Below are 25,523 nucleotides of genomic sequence, written 5' to 3' on the forward strand. Positions count from 1 at the left end.
GTCCCATAGTTGGTGTCAGTGGGAGGAATAGTTCCCCATTGGTAATGACAGTGGGAGGAATAGTTCCCCATTGGTAATGTCAGTGGGAGGAATAGTGTCCCAAAACTGGTGTCAGTGGGAGGAAGAGTTCCCCATGGGTAATGTCAGTGGGAGGAATAGTGTCCCATAGCTGGTGTCAGTGGGAGGAATAGTTCCCCATTGGTAATGTCAGTGGGAGGAATAGTTCCCCATTGGTAATGTCAGTGGGAGGAATAGTGTCCTATAGCTGGTGTCAGTGGGAGGAAGTTCCCCATGGGTAATGTCAGTGGGAGGAATAGTGCTCCATAGCTGGTGTCAGTGGGAGGAAGTTCCCCATTGGTAATGTCAGTGGGAGGATTAGTGCCTCAGAGACTGGGTAAAGGCAAGCAGAGGGCCCCTGGGCTGCAGTTTGTAGACAAATGATCTAGCACATCCTCAGCCTGTGTATGTATGACCAGCTTAGAACACATCCTCCAATAAAGCAATCATTTATGTATTATATATATTTTTTTGTTTGCAGCTCACTAAAATATGCAATTTTTTTATTTATTTAATAGCGCTGATCATTAGTTTGGCTGCCTCTTCAGTCATAATTCTCCTTCTCTCTAGTATTGGATATTTCTGTTGGCGTAGGAGAAGAAAAGGTAAAGGTAAGATAGAGTCACCTAGCTGTACACGAAGATCAGTTCATTAGTATCATTTATGTTACATAGTTACACCGCGTTCCAAATTATTATGCAAATTCTATTTAAGTGTCACAAAGATTAAATATTTTGTTTTTCAGTGTAACTCATGGATGGCATTGTGTGTCAGGGCTCTTTTGATCACTGAAAACAATCTCGGACACCTGTGATAATTAGATTGGCCGGTGCGCCCAATTTAAGGAAAAACTACTAAAGGAGGGTGTTCCACATTATTAAGCAGAGCACCATTTTCAAGCAATATGGGGAAGAAAAAGGATCTCTTTGCTGCCGAAAAGAGTGAAATAGTTCAATGCCTTGGACGAGGTATGAAAACATTAGAAATTTCACGAAAACTTAAGCGTGATCATCACTTTATTAAGAGATTTGTGGCTGATTCAGAGCACAGACGGGTTGGTGCAGATAAAGGCACATTGAGGAAGATTTCTGCCAGATCCTTGCATCGGATCAAGAGAGCAGCTGCTAAAATCCCATTACATAGCAGCAAACAGATATTTGAATCTGCTGGTGCCTCTGGAGTCCCACGGACATCAAGGTGTAGAGTCCTCCAGAGTCTTGCAACTGTGCATAAACCTTCTATTCGGCCTCCACTAACCAATGCTCACAAGCAGAAATGGCTGCATTGGGCAGAAAAATACATGAAGACTCATTTTCAAACAGTCCTGTTCACTGATGAGTGCCGTGCAACCCTGGATGGTCCAGATTGATGGAGTAGTGGATGGTTGGTGGGCTGCCAGCCTGTTCCAACAAGGCTGCGACGTCAGCAAGGCCGTAGTGGAGTCATGTTTTGGGCCGGAATCATGGGAACAGAGCTGGTCGGCCCCTTTAGGGTCCCCGAAGGTGTAAAGATGACCTCTGCAAAGTATGTGGAGTTTATGACTGACCACTTTCTTCCCTGGTACAGAAGGAAGAACTATGCTTTCCGTAATAAAATCATCTTCATGCATGACAATGCACCATCTCATGCTGCAAAGAATATCTCTGCATCAATGGCTGCTATGGGGATAAAAGGAGAGAAAGTCATGGTGTGGCCTCCATCCTCCCCTGACCTCAATCCTATTGAGAACCTTTGGAGCATCCTCAAGCAAAAGATCTATGAGGGTGGGAGGCAGTTTACATCCAAACAGCAGCTCTGGGAGGCTATTCTGACATCTTGCAAACAAATTCAAGCAGAAACTGTCCAAAAACTCACAAGTTCAATGGATCCAAGACTTGTGAAGCTGCCATCAGATAAGGAGTCCTATGTTACAATGTAATGTGACCTGTTAAAATGTTTAAAAAGTTAAAATGTTGTTAAAAGTTTGATTGAAATAGCTTTTGATTTCAGTAAATATGCTGCAAACACAACAAATGACAATTTTCAGTTCTTTACAACCTATAAAGTGTTTTGAAACTTCCTGTGCGGAATAATTTGGAACAAAAATCCTGTTATCATTAGGAGGTTTGTTCAATAAAATGTGAATTGTCCTCTTAATAGTTGATAACATGAGAATTATGCCGACTGTTATTTACATCAATTATTTAGGTAGATGAGAAAAATATCATTTGCATAATAATTTGGAACACGGTGTAGTCTGGCTGAAAAAAGACAAAAGTCCATCCAGCTCAACCATTAAAAAAAAGTTATAATCCTACACCCACAGTTGATCCAGAGGAAGGCAAAAAAACCCAGAAAAGCACGATCCAATTTGCTCCATCTCCAGAAAAAATTCCTTCCTGATCCCCCGAGAGGCAATTGGATATTCCCTGGATCAAGCCGTAAGGAGCAACTGTACTTGCGCAGTCTAATTGCCTTTAGAAAATCAACCCCTTAGTGCAGACTTTCCAGGAAAATTACCCATGCAAAGTCGCATTACATGAAAGTCTCTTAAAGTCACGAACAAATTGCCAGGAAATTGCATTCCAAAGGCGCGCCATAAGTCATGTGACTTTCAGGTCACAGAAGTGTGAACGAAGCATTAGCCCGGGTTCACACTGATGTGGTGCAGAATTCTCAGCGTTTTCAGTGCGAATTCCGCACCGCATCAGAATCGCACCCCGTTCATGCAAACCGCTGCGGGTGTGTATGTTAACAACACCCCGAAAGCGGTCCACAAAACGCGGTGTGATGTGCAGAATCGGATCACATAGGTGTGAATACCCAATGCGATCTGATTCTAGTGCAGACCCAAAAAAGGATCCTACACCTTTTTAGTATGGGTGAGGAGCGATTAGAGCCATACAAAATGTACAGCTCCGATCGCACCGCACACAAATCGCATGAGATGTGCACAGGAATTCGGTGCAGTTCCTGTGCGAATCACAAGCAATATACTGCATCGCACATTTGTGAACCCGGGGTTAAGCATGACATGTTTGGTATCTGTTTCCTTGGTGTAACATTATTAGAGATGAGCGAATCGAACCAGGCGAACCGGAATTCGAGTCGAATTTCAGGAAATATTCGATTCGCGTCGAAACCGAAATTTTGCCTACTTCGGGTGCGCGAATCGAACATTTCCCGATCAGCCGGCAAAAGTGTCCCTGCAGTGAGCTCCGCTATTTCTGACAGTTCTCTGACAGAAGGAACACATGTTTAGCGGTTGAAACATTGTATCTATTAGTTTACATTTAGGATACAGATGTTTCAACCACTGTACATGTGAAGAAGCTGTGAGAGAACTGTCAGAAATAGAGGAACTCTGCACATACACTTTTTGCCGGCTTGGAATTATTCTTCTTTTCATCCTACTTCTTCTTCTTCTTCTTCTTCTTCTTCTTCATCCTCATCCTCATACTCTTCTTCTGAGGATGAGGATGAGGATGAAGAAGAAGAAGAAGAAGTAGGATGAAAATAAGAATAATTCCAAGCCGGCAAAAAGTGTATGTGCAGAGTTCCTCTATTCTGCAGATACACTTAGAGGAGCTCTGCAGATACACTTAGAGGAGCTCTGCACATACACTTTTTGCCTGTTTGGAATTAATCTTATTTTCATCCTACTTCTTCTTCTTCTTCTTCTTTATCCTCATCCTCAGAAGAAGAAGAAGAGGATGAAGAAGAAGAAGAAGAAGAAGAAGTAGGATGAAAATAAGAATAATTGCAAGCCGGCAAAAAGTGTATGTGCAGAGTTCCTCTATTCTGCAGATACACTTAGAGGAGCTCCGCAGATACACTTAGAGGAGCTCTGCACATACACTTTTTGCCGGCTTGGAATTAATCTTATTTTCATCCTACTTCTTCTTCTTCTTCTTCTTCTTCATCCTCATCCTCATCCTCAGAAGAAGAAGAAGAGGATGAGGATGAGGATGAAGAAGAAGAAGAAGAAGAAGAAGTAGGATGAAAATAAGAATAATTCCAAGCCGGCAAAAAGTGTATGTGCAGAGCTCCTCTAAGTGTATCTGCAGAGCTCCTCTAAGTGTATCTGCAGAATAGAGGAACTCTGCACATACACTTTTTGCCGGAAACCGCTGTATGGAGGGAATGTCCCAGAACTGTCATAAATAGACTATTTCTGACAGTTCTGGGACATTCACTCCATACAGCTGTTTCAACCGCTGTATGGAGGGAATGTCATGGAACTGTCAGAAATAGACTATTAATGACAGTTCTGGGACTGTCCTTCCATGCAGCGGTTGAAACATTGTATGTATTTGTTTCCATAAATGGATCCATTTATGGAAACAAATACATACAATGTTTCAACCGCTGTATGGAAGGACAGTCCCAGAACTGTCAGAAATAGTCTATTTCTGACAGTTCTATGACATTCCCTCCATACAGCGGTTGAAACCGCTGTATGGAGTGAATGTCCCAGAACTGTCAGAAATAGACAGAAACTGTCACAGAACTGTCCTTCTTCTCATCCTTCTCCTTCTTCTCATCCTTCTTCTCATCCTTCTTCTCATCCTTCTCCTTCTTCTCATCCTTCTCCTTCTTCTCATCCTTCTCCTTCTTCTCATCCTTCTCCTTCTTCTCATCCTTCTTCTCATCCTTCTCCTTCTTCTCATCCTTCTCCTTCTCCTTCTTCTCATCCTTCTCCTTCTTCTCATCCTTCTCCTTCTCCATCTTCTCATCCTTCTCCTTCTCCTTCTTCTCATCCTTCTCCTTCTCCTTCTTCTCATCCTTCTCCTTCTTCTCATCCTTCTCCTTCTCCTCATCCTTCTCCTTCTCCTTCTTCTCATCCTTCTCCTTCTTCTCATCCTTCTCCTTCTTCTCATCCTTCTCCTTCTCCTCATCCTTCTCCTTCTTCTCATCCTTCTCCTACTTCTCATCCTTCTCCTTCTCCTTCTTCTCATCCTTCTCCTTCTTCTCATCCTTCTCCTTCTTCTCATCCTTCTCCTTCTTCTCATCCTTCTTCTTCTCATCCTTCTCCTTCTCCTTCTTCTCATCCTTCTCCTTCTTCTCATCCTTCTCCTTCTCCTCATCCTTCTCCTTCTCCTTCTTCTCATCCTTCTCCTTCTTCTCATCCTTCTCCTTCTCCTTCTTCTCATCCTTCTCCTTCTCCTCATCCTTCTCCTTCTTCTCATCCTTCTCCTACTTCTCATCCTTCTCCTTCTTCTCATCCTTCTCCTTCTTCTCATCCTTCTCCTTCTTCTCATCCTTCTCCTTCTCCTTCTTCTCATCCTTCTTCTTCTCATCCTTCTCCTTCTCCTTCTTCTCATCCTTCTTCTTCTCATCCTTCTCCTTCTCCTTCTTCTCATCCTTCTCCTTCTTCTCATCCTTCTCCTTCTCCATCTTCTCATCCTTCTTCTTCTCCTTCTTCTCATCCTTCTCCTTCTCCTTCTTCTCATCCTTCTCCTTCTCCTTCTTCTCATCCTTCTCCTTCTCCTTCTTCTCATCCTTCTCCTTCTTCTCATCCTTCTCCTTCTCCTTCTTCTCATCCTTCTCCTTCTTCTCATCCTTCTCCTTCTCCTTCTTCTCATCCTTCTCCTTCTTCTCATCCTTCTCCTTCTCCTTCTTCTCATCCTTCTCCTTCTTCTCATCCTTCTCCTTCTCCTTCTTCTCATCCTTCTCCTTCTCCTTCTCCTTCTTCTCATCCTTCTCCTTCTCCTTCCTCATCTCCAAGGGCATTTAAATTAAAGGTACAGTGTTCTGCACTAATTTAAAGGCTCTCTGAAGCCTAGAAACCCTTTTTATAAGTCATCTTCGTAGCGAAGAAATTCGCATCGAATCGAATTTCATACTGGAATTCGCCGAATCAGCCGAATCAAATTTTTCATTTCTTCGCTCATCTCTAAACATTATCTTTTATATTTTACCAAAACAATTGTATTATGTTGTGTTTTTGTGCACTAAAGTTCATTAAAGTGTATTTTTTCCAAAAAATTTGTGCAATTACGGCATGACATAGAAAATTGCAGCATCCAACATTTTATTCTCCATGGCCTCTGCTTAGGAAAAAAAAAAATATATATATATATAGAGAGAGAGGAACAGAAGTATTTGAACACCTAAGAAACAGCAAGAATTCCGGCTCTCAAAGACCTGTTACTGCGCCTTTAAAAAGTCCACCTCTACTCCACTCATTATTCTAACTTAGTAGCACCTGTCTGAGCTCTTTAAAGACACCTGTCCACCCCACAGTCAGTCAGACGCCAACTACTACCATGGGCAAGACCAAAGAGCTGTCAAAAGACACCAGAGACAAAATTGTGGACTTCCACAAGGCTGGAAAGGGCTACAGGGAAATTGACAAGCAGCTTGGTGAAAATAGATCAACTGTTGGAACAATTGTTAGAAAATGGAAGAGGCTAAAGACGACTGTCAGTCTCCCTCGGACTGGGGCTCCATGCAAGATCTCACCTCGTGGGGTATCACTGATGATAAGAAAGGTGAGGAATCAGCTCAGAACTACAAGGGAGGAGCTGGTCAATGACATGAAGAGAGCTGGGACCACAGTTTCAAAGGTCACTGTCGGTAGAACACTACGCCGTCATGGTTTCAAATCATGCATTGCACGGAAGGTTCCCCTGCTCAAGTCATCACATGTCCAGGCCCGTCTGAAGTTTGCCAATGACCATCTGGATGATCCAGAGGAGGCATGGGAGAAAGTCATGTGGTCAGATGAGACCAAAGTAGAACTTTTTGGTCTAAACGTCACTCGTCGTGTTGGGAGGAAAAAGAAGGATGAGTTGCATCCCAAGAACACCATCCCTACTGTGAAGCATGGGGGTGGTAACATCATGCTTTGGGGGGGTTTTGTGCGAAGGGGACAGGACGACTGCACTGTATTAAGGAGAGGATGAATGGGGCCATTTATTGTGAGATTTTGAGCAACAACCTCCTTCCCTCAGTCAGAGCATTGAAGATGGGTCGTGGCTGGGTCTTCCAACATGACAACGACCCGAAGCACACAGCCAGGATAACCAAGGAGTGGCTCCGTAAGAAGCATATCAAGGTTCTGGAGTGGCCTAGCCAGTCTCCACACCTAAATCCAATAGAACATCTTTGGAGGGAGCTGAAACTCCGTGTTGCTCAGCGTCAGCCCCGAAACCTGACAGATCTAGAGGAGATCTGTGTGGAGGAGTCGGCCAAAATCCCTGTTGCAGTGCAAACCTGGCCAAGAACTACAGGAAACGTCTGACCTCTGTAATTGCAAACAAAGGCTTCTGTACCAAATATTAACACTGATTTTCTCAGGGGTTCCAATACTTCTGTTCAGCAGTGCAAGACAAATACATTCTTTACAAATCATACAATGGGATTTCCTGAATTTATTTTAATTCTGTCTCTCAGAGTGGGAATGTACCTACAATGGGAATTTCAGACCCCTCCATGATTTCTAAGTGGGAGAACTTGCAAAATTGCAGGGTGTTCAAATACTTCTGTTCCTCACTGTATATATATATATATATATATATATATATATATATATAATGCTTGGGGGTCCTAAGCAATTTTCCAGCAAAAAAATGCTGATTTTTTTTTTCATGTACAAAGTGTCAGAATGGCCCAGAATGTAGAGGGGTTAAGTTGCAGCCGTTTGATTTTATTTTTCCACCTATAGATCACCAGGATGAAGAACAAACTACAACCATCAGCAATGTCCCAAATAGTATCTCCAGTATAAAGGTAATGAGCTTTTTTTATAGTAACAAATGTAGAACACAACCAATTAGTAGAGCACACAACCATTCAGCAACAATGTTTTACATTTTTGGGCAGATCCAACAGAATTATTGAAGGTCAACTTTTCCCACAATATTTTGGTTTTGTTCAGGCATTTGTTTATTGCATCAACCTTAGGTTTTGTTGATCGCTGAGCCCGGGTTCACATATATGCGGTTCGGTATATCGCAAGTGATTCGCACAGGAACCGCACCGCATTCCTCTGTAAATCACATGCGATTTGTGTGTGGTGAGATCGGAGCCGTACATTTTGTATGTCTCTAATCGCACTTCACCCGCACCAAAACGTGCAGGACCCTTTATTGGGTCCGCACTAGAATCGGATCACATGGGTATTCACACAATACTGGGATCAGGAGGGCACAGTGCAGGGGGATCAGGAGGGTCCAGTACAGGGGGAGTGAGGAGGGCACAATACTGGGATAAGGAGGGTACAGTACAGGGGGAGTCAGGAGGGCACAATACTGGGATCAGGAGGGCACAGTACTGGAGGAGTCAGGAGGGCACAATACTGGGTTCAGGAGGGCACAGTAGAGGGGGGGATAAGGGGGGCACAATACTGGGATCAGGGGGGCACAATACTGGGATCAGGAGGGCACAATACAGGGGGAGTCAGGAGGGCACAATACTGGGATCAGGCGGTCACAGTACTGGAGGAGTCAGGAGGGCACAATACTGGGTTCAGGAGGGCACAGTAGAGGAGGGGATAAGAAGGGCACAATACTGGGATCAGGGGGGCACAATACTGGGATCAGGAGGGCACAGTACAGGGGGGAATCAGGGGGGCACAATACTGGGATCAGGAGGGCACAGTACAGGGGGAGTCAGGAGGGCACAATACTGGGATCAGGAGGGCACAGTACAGGGGGAGTCAGGAAGGCACAATACTGGGATCAGGAGGGCACAGTACAGGGGGAGTGAGGAGGGCACAATACTGGGATCAGGAGGACACAGTACGGGGGGGATCAGGAGGGCACAATACTGGGATCAGGAGGGCACAGTACAAAGGGGAATCAGGGGGGCAAAATACTGGGATCAGGAGAGCACAGTACAGGGGGGGTCAGGAGGGCACAATACTGGGATCAGGAGGGCTCAGAACTGGGATTGGGAGGGCACAGTACAGGGAGAGTCAGGAGGGCACAATACTAGGATCAGGAGGGCACAGTACAGGGGGAGTCAGGAGGGCACAACACTGGGATCAGGAGGGCACAGTACAGGGGAGTCAGGAGGGCACAATACTGGGACCAGGACGACACATTACAGGGGGGGGGGTCAGGAGGGCACAATACTTGGATCAGGAGGGCACAGTACAGGGGAAGCCAGGAGGGCACAATACTGGGATCAGGAGGGCACAGTACAGGATCTGGGACACTACTGGGCCATCCCGGGACAGCTTAGTAAAAAGCATGACTGTCCCAGAAAATTCATGGACAGTTGGCAACCATGATGTAATGCAAGATTATCATGGGGCCCCCATTCACCTGGGGCGGTGCCCATGCATTAAGATGGCCCTGCTTTTACGGGTAGGCATTGCCTACTGCTGTCACAAGGGATGTTTGCATATCTTATGACAGCAATAAAAGTGATTATAATAAATGAAATAAACAGTGTAACAGTTCACAAAGGTGGTCGCACACTTCAGTCCCCCTCGCATATGTAAACAGTGATTGCACCACGATACAGGCCTCCTGTATCACTCTAAACTGGTAACCTGTAAAGGCTTTTAAAGCATCACCTATGCTATCTATTTACTCAGTGTAACATCATCTTTTATATTTTACCCCCCAAAATTGTTTTATATTGTGTTTGTGTTCACTAAAATTCATTAAGGTGTTTTTTTGGGGGGGGGGTTCAAAAAATTAGCGTTTGAAAAACTGCTGTGCAAGTACCGTGAGACATAAAAAATTGCAACACCCACCATTTTATTCTCTAAGTCCTCTGCTAAAAAATATAATGTTTGGGTGTTCTAAGTAAGTGGTTTGCATTTTGTGATGAAATCAAACTCAGCAACATTTCACCCTCATCTCCAATCACAATAACAGAGGGAGAGGCCAGCCTATGTTATCTAAAGGGGGGCCAGTGTGGAAATTCTGTGTTGTCTGTGTTATTTGGTGGTGTAGAATAAATTCGTTATTTTTCAGTTCCCTCAGTCAGAACAGCACAGTATTCGTTCAAACACCCCCCTTATGGATGCTGAGGAGGTAGGTGCTGCCATACCTGTGTAAGAATGTCCGCATATCTGTCTGTTGCTGCATTCTTTTTGTATGTCAAGCTATGCAAATAATCAGGGCATGGACAAGGGGTGGGAGGGAGGGTCGGCTGCCCTGGGCACAATGGTTTACTGTAGGGATGGGGGTACCTTCCCTCCGTTACAAGGGTTGACAGCGGCAGTGGATTTGGCAAGCGAGTGCTGCTGGGCATATGATCCCCTAAGCTTGCACATCAAGAATGGGAGGGCAGTTTGGCAGCTTTGCCCTGAGCAATGGACGACTTTGTCCCAGCAGTGCAGATAATATTAATATAGTATGTCTAATATCTATACAATCCTTCCTTTCCTCCCTTCCCTCCCTTCCCTCCCTCCCTTCCTTCCTTCCTTCCTTCCTTCCTTCCTTCCTTCCTTCCTTCCTTCCTTCCTTCCTCCCTTCCATCCTTCTTTCCTCCCTCCCTACCTTCCTTCCTTCCTTCCTCCCTTCCTTACTTCTTTCCTCCCTCCCTCCCTCCCTCCCTTCCTCCCTTCCTTCCATCCTTCCTTTCTTCCTCCCTCCCTTCTTTCCTTCTTTCCTCCCTTCCTTCCTCCTTCCTTTCCTCCCTCTCTCCCTCCCTTCTTTTCTTCCTCCCTTCCCTTCTCTCTCTTTCTTCCTCCTTTCCTCCCTCCCTTCCTTCCTTCCTCCCCCCTTCCTTCCTTCTTTCCTCCTCCCTCCCTCCCTCCCTCCCTTCCTTCCCTTCCTTCCTTCCTTCCTTCCTCCCTCTTTCTCCCTCCCTCCCTCCCTCCTTCCTTCCTTCCTTCTTCCTTCCTTCCTTCCTTCCTTCCTTTCTTCCTTCCTTCCTTCCTTCCTTCCTTCCTTCCTTCCTCCCTCCCTCCCTTCCTTCTTTCCTCCCTTCCTTCCTTCCTTCCTCCTTCCTTTCCTCCCTCCCTCCCTTCCTTTCTTCCTCCCTTCCTTCTTTCTCTCCTTCCTTCCTCCTTTCCTCCCTCCCTTCCTTCCTTCCTCCCCCCCCTTCCTTCCTTCTTCCTCCCTCCCTCCATTCATCCTCCCTTCCTTCCTCTTCCTTCCTCTTCCTTCCTTCCTCCCTCCCTTCCTCCCTCCCTTCCTTCCTCCCCACTTCCTTCCTTCTTCCTCCCTTCCTCCCTCCCTCCCTCCCCTTCCTCCTTTTCCTTCTTTCTCTCCTTCCTTCCTTCCTTCTTTCCTCCCTCCCTTCCATTCGTTCCTTCCTTCTTTCCTCCCTCCCTCCCTCCCTCCTTCCTTCCTTCCTCCCCTCCCTCCCTCCCTTCCTTCCTTCCTTCCTCCCTCCCTCCCTCCCTTCCTTCTTTCCTCCCTTCCTTCCTCCCTCGCTCCCTTCCTTTCTTCCTCCCTTCCTTCTTTCTCTCCTTCCTTCCTCCTTTCCTCCCTCCCTTCCTTCCTTCCTCCCCCCCCCTTCCTTCCTTCTTTCCTCCCTCCCTTCCTTCCTCCCCCCTTCCTTCCTTCTTTCCTTCCTTCCTCCCTCCCTTCCTTCTTTCCTCCCTTCCTCCCTCCCTCCCTTCCTTCCTCCCTCCCTCCCTTCCTTCCTATTTATTCTCTAAGGCCTCTGCTAAAACATATAATTAATGGTGAATAGATAGGCACCGTAAAGTTCCTAGGGGGTTAATATACTAACTTATATCACTTTCAATTGGCGTCACAATAATTCATTTTTGTTTGGTTAAAATATATAATGTTTGGGTGTTCTAAGTAACTCTCTAGCAAAAAAATGAGACTTTTTACATGTAGTGTCAGAATTTGTCAGGCAGGTAAGTGGTTAAAAATGACAAATTTTGTGATGAAATCAAACTCAAAATTTCACACTCATTTCCAGTCACAAGTAAAGTTGGAGAGGCCAATCTATGCAATCCAAAAGGGGGGGGGGGGGGCAGAGTGGAAATTCTGTGCTGTCTGTGTTATTTGGTGGTATAGAATAAACTGAATAAAATTTATTTTTCAGTTCCCTGAGTCAGAACAGCACAGTATTCGTTCAAACACCCCCCTGATGGATTCTGAGGAGGTAGGTGCTGCATATCTGTCTGTTTCTGTGTTCTTCATGTATGTCAAGCTATGTAGTGACCTGACACCAGTGATATTTTTAATTATGCCTAAGAGTGGCATTTTTAGCACCACTGTCAAGCTGACCATACAAGTATGGATTTTTGTTCGAGAATTTTCGTTTCAAGAATATCGTTTGATTTTCTAATCCTTAGTGGGGGTCAAATCAATGTTTGTTTTCTACAGCAGTGACTGGAAAATTTAAAGGGGCAGAAAGGAAAACTTTTCTCGATCAAAGGAATTTTCGGCTGGTGCATGTGGTTATCGTTCAGAAATTACATCAATTTTAAACTCAAATGTTAAAAGCAAAAGACAATTATCGAACGACATTCGTCCATTCACCGAAGGTTCAAAGAATTTTTGTACAACTTTTCGTACGAATATTCTTGTCTGACAATCTACACGTGTATGGCCAGTGTAAGGGCATTTGCCCCACCGACCTCCCCAGTGGGTAAAATTATTTCAAAGGTTCCTCTAAAATAAAAAGTTTGAGAAAGATTGGCCTATACTATCTAAAGGGGGGGGCCAGTGTGGAGATTCTGTGTTGTGTGTGTTATTTGGTGGTGCAGAATAAACTGAATAAAAGCAATGTCATTTTTCAGTTCCCTGATTTTCACACCCCCCTGAGGAATTCTGAGAAGGTAGGTGCTGCCACGCCGGAGTCTGCATATCTGTCTGCTTCTATGTTCTTTATGTCAAGCAATGCAAACAATATCTATATAATATGTCTAATATCTGTAAAATCCTTTCTTTCTTTCTTTCTTTCTTTCTTTCTTTCTTTCTTTCTTTCTTTCTCTTTCTTTCTTTCCTTCTTCCCTCCCTTCCTCTCTCCCTTCCTTCCTTAATTCCTTCTTCCCTTCCTTAATTCCTTCTTTCCTTCCTTAATTCCTTCTTCCCTTCCTTAATTCCTTCCTTCTTTCTTTCCTTCCTTCCTTATTTCCTTCTTTCCTTTCTTAATTCCTTCTTCCCTTCCTTCCTTCCTCCCTTCCTTCCTTCTTCCCTTCCTTCCTTCCTCCCTTCCTTCCTTCTTTCCTTCCTTATTTCCTTCTTTCCTTCCTTCTTTCTTTCTTTCTTTCTTTCCTTCCTTCTTTCCTTCCTTCCTTCTTCCCTTCCTTTCTTTCCTTCCTTCCTTCCTCCCTTCCTTCTTTCCTTCCTTTTTTCCTTCCTTCCTTCTTTCTTTCCTTCCTACTTTCCTTCCTTCTTCCCTTCCTTCCTTATTTCCTTCCTTCCTTCCTGCTTCCCTTCCTTCTTTCCTTCCTTCTTCCCTTCCTTCCTTCCTTCTTCCCTTCTTTCCTTCCTTCCTTCCTCCTTTCTTTCTTTCCTCCTTTCATTCTTTCTTTCTTTCTTTCTTTCTTTCTTTCTTTCTTTCTTTCTTTCCATCTTTCTTTCCTTCCTTTCTTCTTTCCTTCTTCCCTTCCTGCTTTCTTTCCTTCTTTCTTTCTCTTTCCTTCCTTCCTTGAATATTTACAACCACTTTAAGCCACTTTCTAAAAAGCCTAATTTTAGTCCCATATTTTTTGGATAGAGTTTGGAACTTTTGTTTTTGTCTGTGACTCCATTGGGATGATGTTCCTTCACTTCCCATCCCTATGACACCCATACAAGAAATAGAGGGAGTAATTGTCACTGGGACAGGAAGTTACAGACAGCAATAAAAATATTGTCCGAGGTTCAAACCCTTCCTCACTCTGCAAAGGATGTGTTTTTGTCCTGCATGAAGTGAGGGGGAATCCCCCCAATATGGGCACAAATGGAAATAGAAACATAAATTCTGACATTTCCAAAAGGAAATAAAAACTTTTGACTTTAATGACCCGTAAAATGAGTTAAATTAATTTCACATTGTTGTTTAATTTCAGGAATCTCACTGTGGCAGTAAAATGTCCATCTCTAAAGGTAATTGTCCTAATACTGCAATGTGTTCATCCATCTGAATTTCAGCAGAATTGTTCCTTGTTTATAGGGACAATTGTGCCAGACGTGGGCGTGGTTTGTCTATATGTGGTCAAATCATGGTCAGAGTTTAGGTCAAGGTGGGATGCATTCCCCTTTTTTTAAATTTTCTTTCATTTTGAGAGCTTGGAAGGTTTCTTACAATCTATCCTTTTGCCACAGATAGGGGTCAGGCTCAGAGACCAATAGCTATCGCAGTAGAGAGGCTCCCACCCATCAGCAGGATAAGCACACAAGCAAGTCACCTTGGTGGATGATGCTGATTTACCTTGGTGGATGATGTAGGTTCACCTTGGTGGATGATGTAGGTTCACCTTGGTGGAAGATGCGGGTTCACCTTGGTGGATGATGCAGGTTCACCTTGGTGGATGATGCGGGTTCACCTTGGTGGATGATGTAGGTTCACCTTGGTGGATGATGCAGGTTCACCTTGGTGGATGATGCGGGTTCACCTTGGTGGATGATGCAGGTTCACCTTGGTGGATGATGCGGGTTCACCTTGGTGGATGATGCGGGTTCACCTTGGTGGATGAGGCGGGTTTACCTTGGTGGATGATGCGGGTTCACCTTGGTGGATGATGCGGGTTTACCTTGGTGGATGAGGCGGGTTCACCTTGGTGGATGATGCGGGTTCACCTTGGTGGAAGATGCGTGTTCACCTTGGTGGATGATGTAGGTTCACCTTGGTGGAAGATGCGGGTTCACCTTGGTGGATGATGTAGGTTCACCTTGGTGGATGATGCAGGTTCACCTTGGTGGATGATGCGGGTTCACCTTGGTGGATGATGCAGGTTCACCTTGTAGGATGATGCGGGTTCACCTTGGTGGATGATGCGGGTTCACCTTGGTGGATGAGGCGGGTTCACCTTGGTGGATGAGGCGGGTTCACCTTGGTGGATGAGGCGGGTTCACCTTGGTGGATGATGCGGGTTCACCTTGGTGGAAGATGCGGGTTCACCTTGGTGGATGAGGCGGGTTTACCTTGGTGGATGAGGCGGGTTCACCTTGGTGGATGAGGCGGGTTTACCTTGGTGGATGATGCGGGTTCACCTTGGTGGATGATGCGGGTTTACCTTGGTGGATGATGCGGGTTCACCTTGGTGGATGATGTGGGTTCACCTTGGTGGATGAGGCGGGTTCACCTTGGTGGATGATGCGGGTTCACCTTGGTGGAAGATGCGTGTTCACCTTGGTGGATGATGTAGGTTCACCTTGGTGGATGATGTAGGTTCACCTTGGTGGAAGATGCGGGTTCACCTTGGTGGATGATGTAGGTTCACCTTGGTGGAAGATGAGGGTTCACCTTGGTGGATGATGCGGGTTCACCTTCTTGGATGATTCAGGTTCACCTGAAGTGCAGAGTCTAAGCACTAACCAGTGTTCACCAGAGCTCCTGATGGTGGGGATGGGTTTTGCTGCATGGCAGTACCAGGTCACGGCCCACGGGATCACCCCACCAGGAGATGAGCAAACCGGGGTCCATTAGCAGATATCACAGGTTGGGAACAGCGAACATGTAGTCAGTAGACAAGCCAAAATCTGATATTGAGTGGTAGTGGAGATAAGAGCAGCTGCAGATAGGCAAAGGAGCAAGATATCGACCGGAGGGAGCGCAATAATCTGGCAAACAGGAAGTACAGAGACATGGCTTAAATCAGGAAGGGAGGAGCAAAGATGTCAAGGTTCACCAGAAATAAGAGACAAGGCAAGACTGTCCAAAGAGATCAGACAGGGAGTTGGCCAACATTGCAGGTGGCACAGCAAGAACATGTACAGCCAGATACCACAGAAATTACAGGTTCAGATCTGGATCCTAACACCTCTTTGACTATGTTACTGAGTACGGATCATTTACCAGGTCTCTCCTGGCTAAGTGGACCCCACAAAACCAAAAGATTACCAGGCAGGATCCAGTGGGTAAAATAAAGAACAGAAGAGCATGCTGGCCTAGTGTAATACCTCAGACTCCATTTATTATTATAAAAACATAGGAATACTCACAAAACTGTTAAAATCACAAGAATAAATCAAGTCCAATTACACGATCTCTCAGCATGTCCATAGCCTGGATAACCAATAAGGGAGGCCTCTTCAACCTTCCACAATAAAAAGCAAGTAGGCTGATGTGTTTCAAGGGATACACCCTCCTCCGCAGAGCTGGTATCTCAAAATGCTTGTTTTGTTTTTTTTTTCCCCTATATTAATACAATATGTCTGAGATATTACACTAGGCCAGTGCACTCTTGTGTTCTTTGTTTTATTTGGAATTGAAGATTTCCTGTAGGCTGTAAACCCTAAACACCATACGGATCAGACCAGGGAACAAGTTGCATCTGTTCCATACTCCATTTCCATTTCTCTCCATGTCTTTAGAGCACTTGAGTGTTGGCAGTATGTCCAGTGGGGATCCTGCTTCTATCACCACAGGGGGGTTAATAGACAAAAATCTCCCCCCCCCCCATTGCATCCACAGTACAGAAAGTAGTATATTATACGTATGCTTCCTTAATAGGACACAATTTAATAAGGGTGTAGAATATTCCTGTGTTAGATTCTCTCATACTATTGAGCAGTGATATTTTTTTACATTGAGCGCACTGCCAGTAGTTAGCTGATCAGTGGTCCAATTAAAGGAGCTTTACAAATCTACCCAACAAAAAAAAATTGCATAACAATGTATCATAATGGTGAAGAAACAAAGAAATGGGTCTCTGGTTTTACTGGCATCCCCTTGGGAACTGAGTCTCAAGAGGACAATGACAACCACCAACGCTAAGGGGGTCCATACCCAACTTTACCAAAGAAATGCTTTGCTGTTTTTGTAAAGAGCAAATACCCCTTTATCACTTAATAAGTATCCTTTCTCTACACCCCAAGGGCCCATCCTCTTCCTCCTTAATGCTGAGCTGACTCAGAGAAAGACTCCCCAGACAACCACCCTGTGTCCTTAAGACTCTAGCTAGGGGTGTTGTGTGAAAGCACGCATGGTTATTGTTTCCTCCTTGAAGGCCCCAGCATAGTCAGAAGCCCAGCACAGGCTTGAGCTCCTATAGGTGGTGTGGCTTCTCTTCTCAAAGGCTCTAGCCTTCCAAATACGGGTGGCGATCAGCCTTCCTTTGGATGATTTCAGAGAAGCAGAAAAAGCCGAAATCTCCTACTCTCTGCTGCGATGGCCAAGAGGGGTCAATGAGTTTGTAGGTTAGAGTGCCATCCCATTGGTCACAGCAATGGGACTCTGCATAGGTTTCAGCCCAGCATTGGCTTGTGTATGACCCAGTAGGAGCTCCCATGTAGATGCTGGACTGTGGGGTGAGAAATAGCCAGAGGTGCTCAACCAACTCGGTGTCTATATGCCATGGTATTAGGTGTGCTACTGGACTCCCCCAAAGTACATCAGTAGCTACTGCAGGTCAATAGGTAGCTTCAGTCATTGATTTTCAAGAGCACAGCCTTCAGGTCCCTCATGCTTTCTTACTGTGTTCATCTGCAGATACAGAGAACTACATAAACCACATTTCAGGTCTACAGCAATCTAGTGATGGCCATCCATGTCTAAACCCATAGAAGCAACCCTTGCAGCTTCTTTCCCAGCTGACCAACTTCTTCATGCATGGTAAGTTTCCTCCACCCACATGCTCACATCAGATTTCCTATTCCTTTCTTAAGCCCCAATTCCTCACCCCAATCATTTAACCCCACCATAAAGCCTTGCTTTTTACCCGACTAACTGGTTATATACTACAGGGCATATTTACAGTATATAACCGGGGCTTATATTCAGCTGGAACTTGGTGGAACTCAGTTCCACCATCTCTGGCTCAGACCCTCTTCTCCCTGCTCACCACTGTCACTTGTAAACACAGAACTCCGACTTCTGTGTTTACAAGTGACACCTTGTCTCCCAACAGTTTCCACAAATCTGATCTCCTGAGCGGCTCCCACTGAGGAGAAGGGAGATGCAGGTGCAGTGCGGATGCCAATACCCCCACTGGATGATCTCCCTGCAAGCGAGAAAGGTGGAGCCACCTACAGTGTGCAGGGGAGTACTAGAGTCAGCTGAGTGCTTCAGCTTAACACAGCAACAGAAGTAAGACATGTGGAAGATGATGGAGCTTTTAAGGAGTGGGGGAGAACATGGAGGAAATGGACAGGGGGTTACATGCAGAGGGGAAGAGCTGAAGAGGGATGAAAGCGAGATGTGGATGCAGAATTAAGCAGCTGCGGAAAAAGGCTGAACTGTGTGTAGCGCACCCCTGATCTCTGCACTCCGTGTGTAGCGCACCCCTGAACTCTGCACTCCGTGTGTAGCGCACCCCTGAACTCTGCACTCTGTGTGTAGCGCACCCCTGATCTCTGCACTCTGTGTGTAGCGCACCCCTGAACTCTGCACTCCGTGTGTAGCGCACCCCTGAACTCTGCACTCTGTGTGTAGCGCACCCCTGAACTCTACACTCCGTGTGTAGCGCACCCCTGAACTCTGCACTCTGTGTGTTGTGCACCCCTGAACTCTGCACTCTGTGTGTTGTGCACCCCTGAACTCTGCACTCTGTGTGTTGTGCACCCCTGAACTCTGCACTCTGTGTGTAGCGCACTCCTGAACTCTACACTCTGTGTGTAGTGCACCCCTGAACTTTACACTCTGTGTGTAGCGTACCCCTGATCTCCGCACTCTGTACTTAGCGCTCTCCACAGCTCTGCATGTAGCGCTCTGTGTGTAGCGCACCCCTGAACTCTACGCTCTGTGTGTAGCGCACCCCTGAACTCTGTGCTCTGTGTGTAGCGCACCCCTGAACTCTCCGTGTAGTGCACCCCTGAACTCTGCACTCTGTAGCGCACCCCTGAACTCTGCACTCTGTGTGTAGTGCACCCCTGAGCTCTGCACTCTGTGTGTAGCGCACCCCTGAACTCTGCACTCTGTGTGTAGCGCACCCCTGAACTCTGCACTCTGTGTGTAGCGCACCCCTGAACTCTGCACTCTGTGTGTAGCGCACCCCTGAACTCTGCACTCTGTGTGTAGCGCACCCCTGAACTCTGCACTCTGTGTGTTGTGCACCCCTGAACTCTGCACTCTGTGTGTTGTGCACCCCTGAACTCTGCACTCTGTGTGTTGTGCACCCCTGAACTCTGCACTCTGTGTGTAGCGCACTCCTGAACTCTACACTCTGTGTGTAGTGCACCCCTGAACTTTACACTCTGTGTGTAGCGTACCCCTGATCTCCGCACTCTGTACTTAGCGCTCTCCACAGCTCTGCATGTAGCGCACACCTGAATTTGTGAGTAACCCCCCTTCCCAAACTCTGCACTCTGTTCGTAATGCACTCCTGGTATTTAATGCCTCTTCAAGACCCTTCCACTGTTAGTGAAATTTGACCACACCCACTTTAGGGGGGTCATGGTTGAGTTCCTGCTCCTATTTTCTGAGAATAAAGCCCTAAAATTAAAATAACAAACATGTTATACTCATCTGCCCTGTGCAGTGGTAGAGAGGCTCCGATTCTCCTCTTTTCGAGTCCCCCACTGGCGATCTTACCTCCTCCTCTTCTTCGTGTGTCCCCATAGCAAGCAGCTATGGGGACACACGAAGACAGAACACAGAGGCATGCAGTGTCTGCCCTCTCCCAAGCTTAGCCCTGCCCCCCACTTCCTTCGCACTACATTTGATTGACAGCAGCAAGAGCCAATGGCTCCTGCTGCTGCTCGAGTCCCTGTGTGAAAAGGAAGAAAAGGGAGAATAGATGCAGCCATGCACAGCGCTGTACCTCTTATTCCCCTCTACACAGGGAAGGGGGGGATGGGCAGAGAGATAGAATGCGTTGAGGTAAAAAAAAATTTCAGCTATATTGTCACTTTAACTTCTCCTAATATTTCCACAAAATTTGGCCCATTGTTAAGCCATGTAAGTCTAACATGCTGCAGTGTTGAAGTACTTTGCATAAAAGGTGAAAAGAAATTTCACCAAAATTGATTTTGCAACACAACTATCGATTTTGAGCTCAAATTTCAGATTTCGTCATGAGGAATGCTGAGGCAAATTTTGTTTGCAAAAAAAAAAAATTACATGGATTTGTGATCCTTATGTCATCCAAAATGACCTTTTTGAGGGGGAGCAGGTAGTTGGTTTTGACAGGTACCCGCTCCCACTTCCAGCTCAATTTGCCGCAGTGAACTGAGCTATAAGTTCAGCACCCCCTGCAGCCCTCTGGGACCCTTGCAAGGTCCCAGAGGACTGTGGCCCATGCACAAAATGCAGCGTGCCCTGCACATGCCAGTAGGAGGTCTTGCGCCTTCACTGCTGGTTTCCCTTAGTCAAGATGGCGACACCAGCACCCAACAGCCAAAGAATCGGCTCGGGGTTGAGGACACCACTGGATACAAGGACAGGTAAGTGTTCCACTATTAAAAGTCATCGGCCACAGTATTTGTAGCTGCTTCATTTTTTTTCTTGGGAAGTGGCGGGGGCCAGAAATCCCCTTTTAAATGTTTTGGTTGGAGCTGGGCTTTAGAGGATCAGAGTATTTCTTTTTTTTTTTAGGGAAAATGGTTTAATTGCAAATCTTTTTTTAAAGCCATTTGTGTTGGGTGGACTGGCAAAAAATTGGACCTTCCGTTTGCCATGGAAGGTCTACTTAATTGGCTTCTAACTTTTTTTTTTTTCACCTACTTTCTAGAACGATTGCATCTTGATTGAGCTGCATGAGAAAACTGAAAAAAAAATTGAAGTCGTCAGGATTTACAAAAGAAGCAACATTGTACCAAAGTGATGGTATTCCATGTTAGCAACTTAGCAAAGTTACATTCCACCACAGGGCTTGTAGCTCTTCATGCTTCATGTTGCGTAAATGCCAAGGATGCTGTTGCAGTGGTTAATTTAGTGTTGAGGGTTAGGTTGGGTTAGTTTTTGGGCCAATAGTTAGCTTTAGGATGGAGAAGAAAAGGGTTAGACCAGTGGCCCTCTAACTGCAGCCCTTTGCATGCTGGCACGATTTCTCCAATTGACGCCAACAATGGGGCACCATTTCTTCAACTGACGCCAACAATGGGGCACCATTTCTCCAACTGACGCCAACAATGGGGCACCATTTCATCAACTGATGCCAACAAAGGGGCACCATTTCTCCAACTGACGCCAACAATGGGGCACCATTTCTTCAACTGATGCCAACAATGGGGCACCATTTCTTCAACAGACGCCAACAATGGGGCACCATTTCTCCAACTGATGCCAACAATGGTGCACCATTTTTTTAACTGACGCCAACAATGGGGAACCATTTCTCCAACTGATGCCAACAATGGTGCACCATTTTTTTAACTGACGCCGACAATGGGGCACCATTTCTCCAGCTGACGCCAACAATGGGGCACCATTTTTTTAACTGACGCCAACAATGGGGCACCATTTCTCCAACTGACGCCAACAATGGGGCACTATTCCTCCCAATGATACCATGTGGTGCCTATGTGGCAATGTTTTCTGATGCCAGGAAAATGTCCATTCCTGCTGGTCACAGTCCGGCCCTCTTAAAGTCTGAAGGACAATAAACTGGCCCTTTGTTTAGAACGTTTGGAGACCCCTGGGTTAGGACTTTTCTAATTTTTTTTGCTGTCTGTGTCCCCACTGGGGAAATTCAGCTCACTATTTGCCCTTTGTTGGTGACAACTGTGTTGGGAATGCAACAGCATGTACTATAATGTACTATATATAGTATTGTGTGTTAATATCACTTGACCAGTAGATGGCACTGTACACTAAAGGTTACTAGTTGTGTATATATCTGAAAACTTGTTTGTTCCTCTTCTCTATCATCTCTTCCGGAAGTAATGTGTCTGTAATATGTCTGCTGAGAAATGTGCTCTGTATGTTTGTAACTTAAGCCACACAAGTAAAGCCTGAATTCTGCTATCACTACCAGTGTCTTCTCTAACACATAACCAACAGGTTATGGGCCCAGCTCCAGACACTGAAAAAAAGGAAAACTACAAGCAAGTAAGTGCTGTATTTACAATCCTACCAATTCACTGAAAGATGGCAAGTGCTTCAGATATGAAGTGTACAATAGCAAAGCTCAACAATACCAACTACCAGCTATGGAAGTTTAAGCTTGAAATACTGTTATCCAAAGATGACTTGTGGCCGGTACTAGATACACACAGCCCCAATGACAACCCGGAAGAATGGGACAGAAAAAACAGGCAAGCAAAAGCAGTCATAAGCCTGTTAGTGGAGGATGATCAACTCATTCATATAAGAAAAGAAAGCACAGCTAAAGGTATGTGGACTGCATTACAAAGACTTCATGAACGTGCAAACCTAAACAGCAAACTGTATCTGCTACGCAAACTGTATAAGAAAAGTAAATGCTATGCTAGAAATTGTGGACCAGCTGGGTGCAATAGGTGAAGAATTAAAAAGCAACCATGTTGTGTCAATACTTCTGTGCAGCCTTCCAGAATCATACAGTGCCCTTATAAATGCTCTAGAAACTAGACCGGAAACTGAACTGACGCTAGAATACGTTAAGGGAAAATGAATTGATGAATACAGCAGAAGAAAGAAAAATTTGCATAGTGAAGAGAACGAGAGACCAGAGGCAGCTCTGAAGGTGCATGAAGGCATAAGGCAAAGCAAAGAAACCAGGGTATGTTTTCGCTGCAAAAAGGCCGGTCACCTGAAAAAGAACTGTTCAATCTGGAAAGCTGAGCAGCGAAAGCGGGAGCTACCCACAAGAGAAAGAGCTAAAGCAGTCATGAAAGAAAATGAAAGTGCATCATGGAGTGGTACTTTTAAAGTGACTCAGAATAGTACCTCACAGGGATGGTACATTGATTCAGGGGCAACAAGTCACATGACAAGCGACGAGACATTCTTCACAGAAATTGATTTTAGTGTAAAAGATAAAGTCTTCCTAGCAAATGGGAAAAGTATTACAGCGGAAGGTAAAGGTCAGGGATTTCTGAACTGCAAAACGCCATCAGGGGGCAAGCAGAGCATCCTTGTAAAGAATGTTCTATATGTTCCAAGCCTAGAAGGAAGCCTCCTATCAGTTAAAACCCTTGCAACCAATGGACTCACTGTCCAGTTCAGAGGTAATGAATGCACAATTCAAAATGGAAAGCAAATTTTAGCAAGAGGAAGATTACATGAACATCTGTACAAAATCGTCACTGAAAGTGAGAAGGCTAATGCGGCAACTCATAACCCACATGACAAGTGCATCCACCTGTGGCATAGAAGACTGGGGCATCGAAACCCAGAAGCTACAAAGGACTTTGCAAAGAGAGGTCTATCAGAAGACATGAAAATATTGCCTTGCCACACACTCAGCAAGTGCACGTGTTGCATCAAAGCAAAGGCCACCCGAACCTCTCTTCCACAGACCAGTCAGAGTAAAACCATTAAACCCATGGAACTGATACACAGTGATGTGTGCGGACCAATGAAAACCATCACACCTGGCGGGAACAGATATTTACTGACTTTCATCGACGATTATTCCCGGTACACAATAACGTATCTAATGAAGCACAAAAGTGAGACATTAGAAAAACTTTAAGATTTTGTAGCTATGACAAGCAACAAGTTTCAAAGGAAACCTGGAATAATACGCACTGACAATGGAGGGGAATATATGAATAAAGAGATGGAATCATACCTAAAGACACAAAGTTTTAAACACCAAACAACTGTACCATACACTCCTGAGCAAAACGGTGTAGCTGAAAGAAAGAATCGCACTCTTGTAGAAATGACCAGATGTATGATTACGGACGCTGCCTTACCTAACAAATACTGGGGAGAAGCAATAATGACTGCAACATACCTACAAAACAGGCTCCCATCAAAAGCTATTGAGAGTACACCATATGAAATGTGGAATGGATCAAAACCCAACGTAGGACACATCAGAGTGTTCGGCTGTAAAGCATATGTCCACATTCCAAGTCAGAAACGCTCCAAGTTGGAGAACAAAGCCATAGAAGGCATTCTGATGGGCTACAGTGAGCAGGGTAAGGGATATAGAATCCTTTGTCCAAAGACCAACAAGGTCACAGTAAGCCGCAGTGTTTATTTTGATGAAAGTGAAGCATCAGATAATACAATTCTTGAAAAATATGCAGAGGATTTACACGCTGAATCGGCAAGAGACACTGACCCATGCGAAGCAGGACAAGAGCCAGAACAAGAAGTGGAACTTACAATCAACGATCCAATAGAACCCACTGAACAACAAGAAATCAGAAGATCCTCTCGAATGACAAAAGGGATACCACCCCGCAGGTTATCATACGCTGCTAAAACACATCAAACACAGGAGCCAACATCCTGGGAAGACATAGAAACTTTGCCGAGAAGGGAAGCCGATCAGTGGAGAAAAGCAGCTGAAGAAGAAATAAAATCACTTCAAGAAAATAAAACTTGGTCACTAACAGAACTCCCTCCTGGTCGCAAAACCATCGGAAGCAAATGGACTTTTAAAGTGAAATATGATACAGAAGGAAACATCTATAGATACAAAGCAAGATTAGTTGCCAAGGGATACTCCCAGAAATTTGGAGAAGATTACGATGAGACATTTGCTCCAGTTGTGAAACATTCTACCATAAGAACACTCCTTAGTATTGCTGCCGGAAAGGGAATGCAAGTAAAACATCTAGATGTCAAAACTGTCTTTTTGTATGGAGACATCAAGGAGGATCTGTACATGGAACAGCCACCAGGCTTTGAGAAAGAAAAGAACCTTGTATGCAAACTGCAAAAGAGCATCTACGGGCTTAAGCAAGCGGCGAGTGCATGAAATGAAAAAGTGAACGAAATACTCAGAAAAGAAGGGTTCTCAAAAAGTAAAGCAGATCCATGTCTGTATTCAAAGAATCAAGAGAACAAATGGACATACATCCTAATATACGTCCATGACATCTTGACGTGTTTTGAACAAGAAGGGGACTATGACCAAATAGTTCACAAACTGAAACAAAATTTTGAAATTAAAGAGTTGGGGAACATTACTCACTACCTAGGAATTCAAATAGAGTGGGAAGAGGATGGAAGCTATCTTCTTAACCAAAATCAGAAAATTACAGAAATGTTAGAACAGTTTCAAATGCAAGATGCAAAGGAAGTGAAAACACCAATGGAACCAGATTATCCAAAAACAAGAGAACGTCATTGTTTTCTACAAAAGAGACTAAATGTCATATAATTATGCACATGCCGTTGAGAAGGGGTGTTGGGAATGCAACAGCATGTACTATAATGTACTATATATAGTATTGTGTGTTAATATCACTTGACCAGTAGATGGCACTGTACACTAAAGGTTACTAGTTGTGTATATATCTGAAAACTTGTTTGTTCCTCTTCTCTATCATCTCTTCAGGAAGTAATGTGTCTGTAATATGTCTGCTGAGAAATGTGCTCTGTATGTTTGTAACTTAAGCCACACAAGTAAAGCCTGAATTCTGCTATCA

At 45.0% G+C, this 25,523-nt stretch overlaps 1 protein-coding gene across 1 annotated transcript; it reads left to right on the top strand.

Annotated features, from left to right (window-relative positions):
• Positions 1–291: 291 nt before the first annotated feature.
• On the top strand, positions 292–25,523 carry LOC149444250 (uncharacterized). Its single transcript, XM_089654750.1, has 9 exons — positions 292–300; positions 539–668; positions 7,706–7,770; positions 9,969–10,028; positions 12,004–12,063; positions 12,704–12,742; positions 13,961–13,997; positions 17,545–17,667; positions 20,723–25,523. Exons 1-8 carry the CDS (start codon positions 292–294, stop codon positions 17,616–17,618), a joined length of 474 nt encoding a protein of 157 aa, XP_089510876.1. The 3' UTR covers positions 17,619–17,667; positions 20,723–25,523.

Source organism: Staurois parvus, unplaced genomic scaffold, assembly GCF_062004578.1.
Source record: "Staurois parvus isolate SC_StPar_1 unplaced genomic scaffold, SC_StPar_1.0 ptg000796l, whole genome shotgun sequence".
In the NCBI taxonomy this organism is placed as follows: Eukaryota; Metazoa; Chordata; class Amphibia; order Anura; family Ranidae; genus Staurois; species Staurois parvus.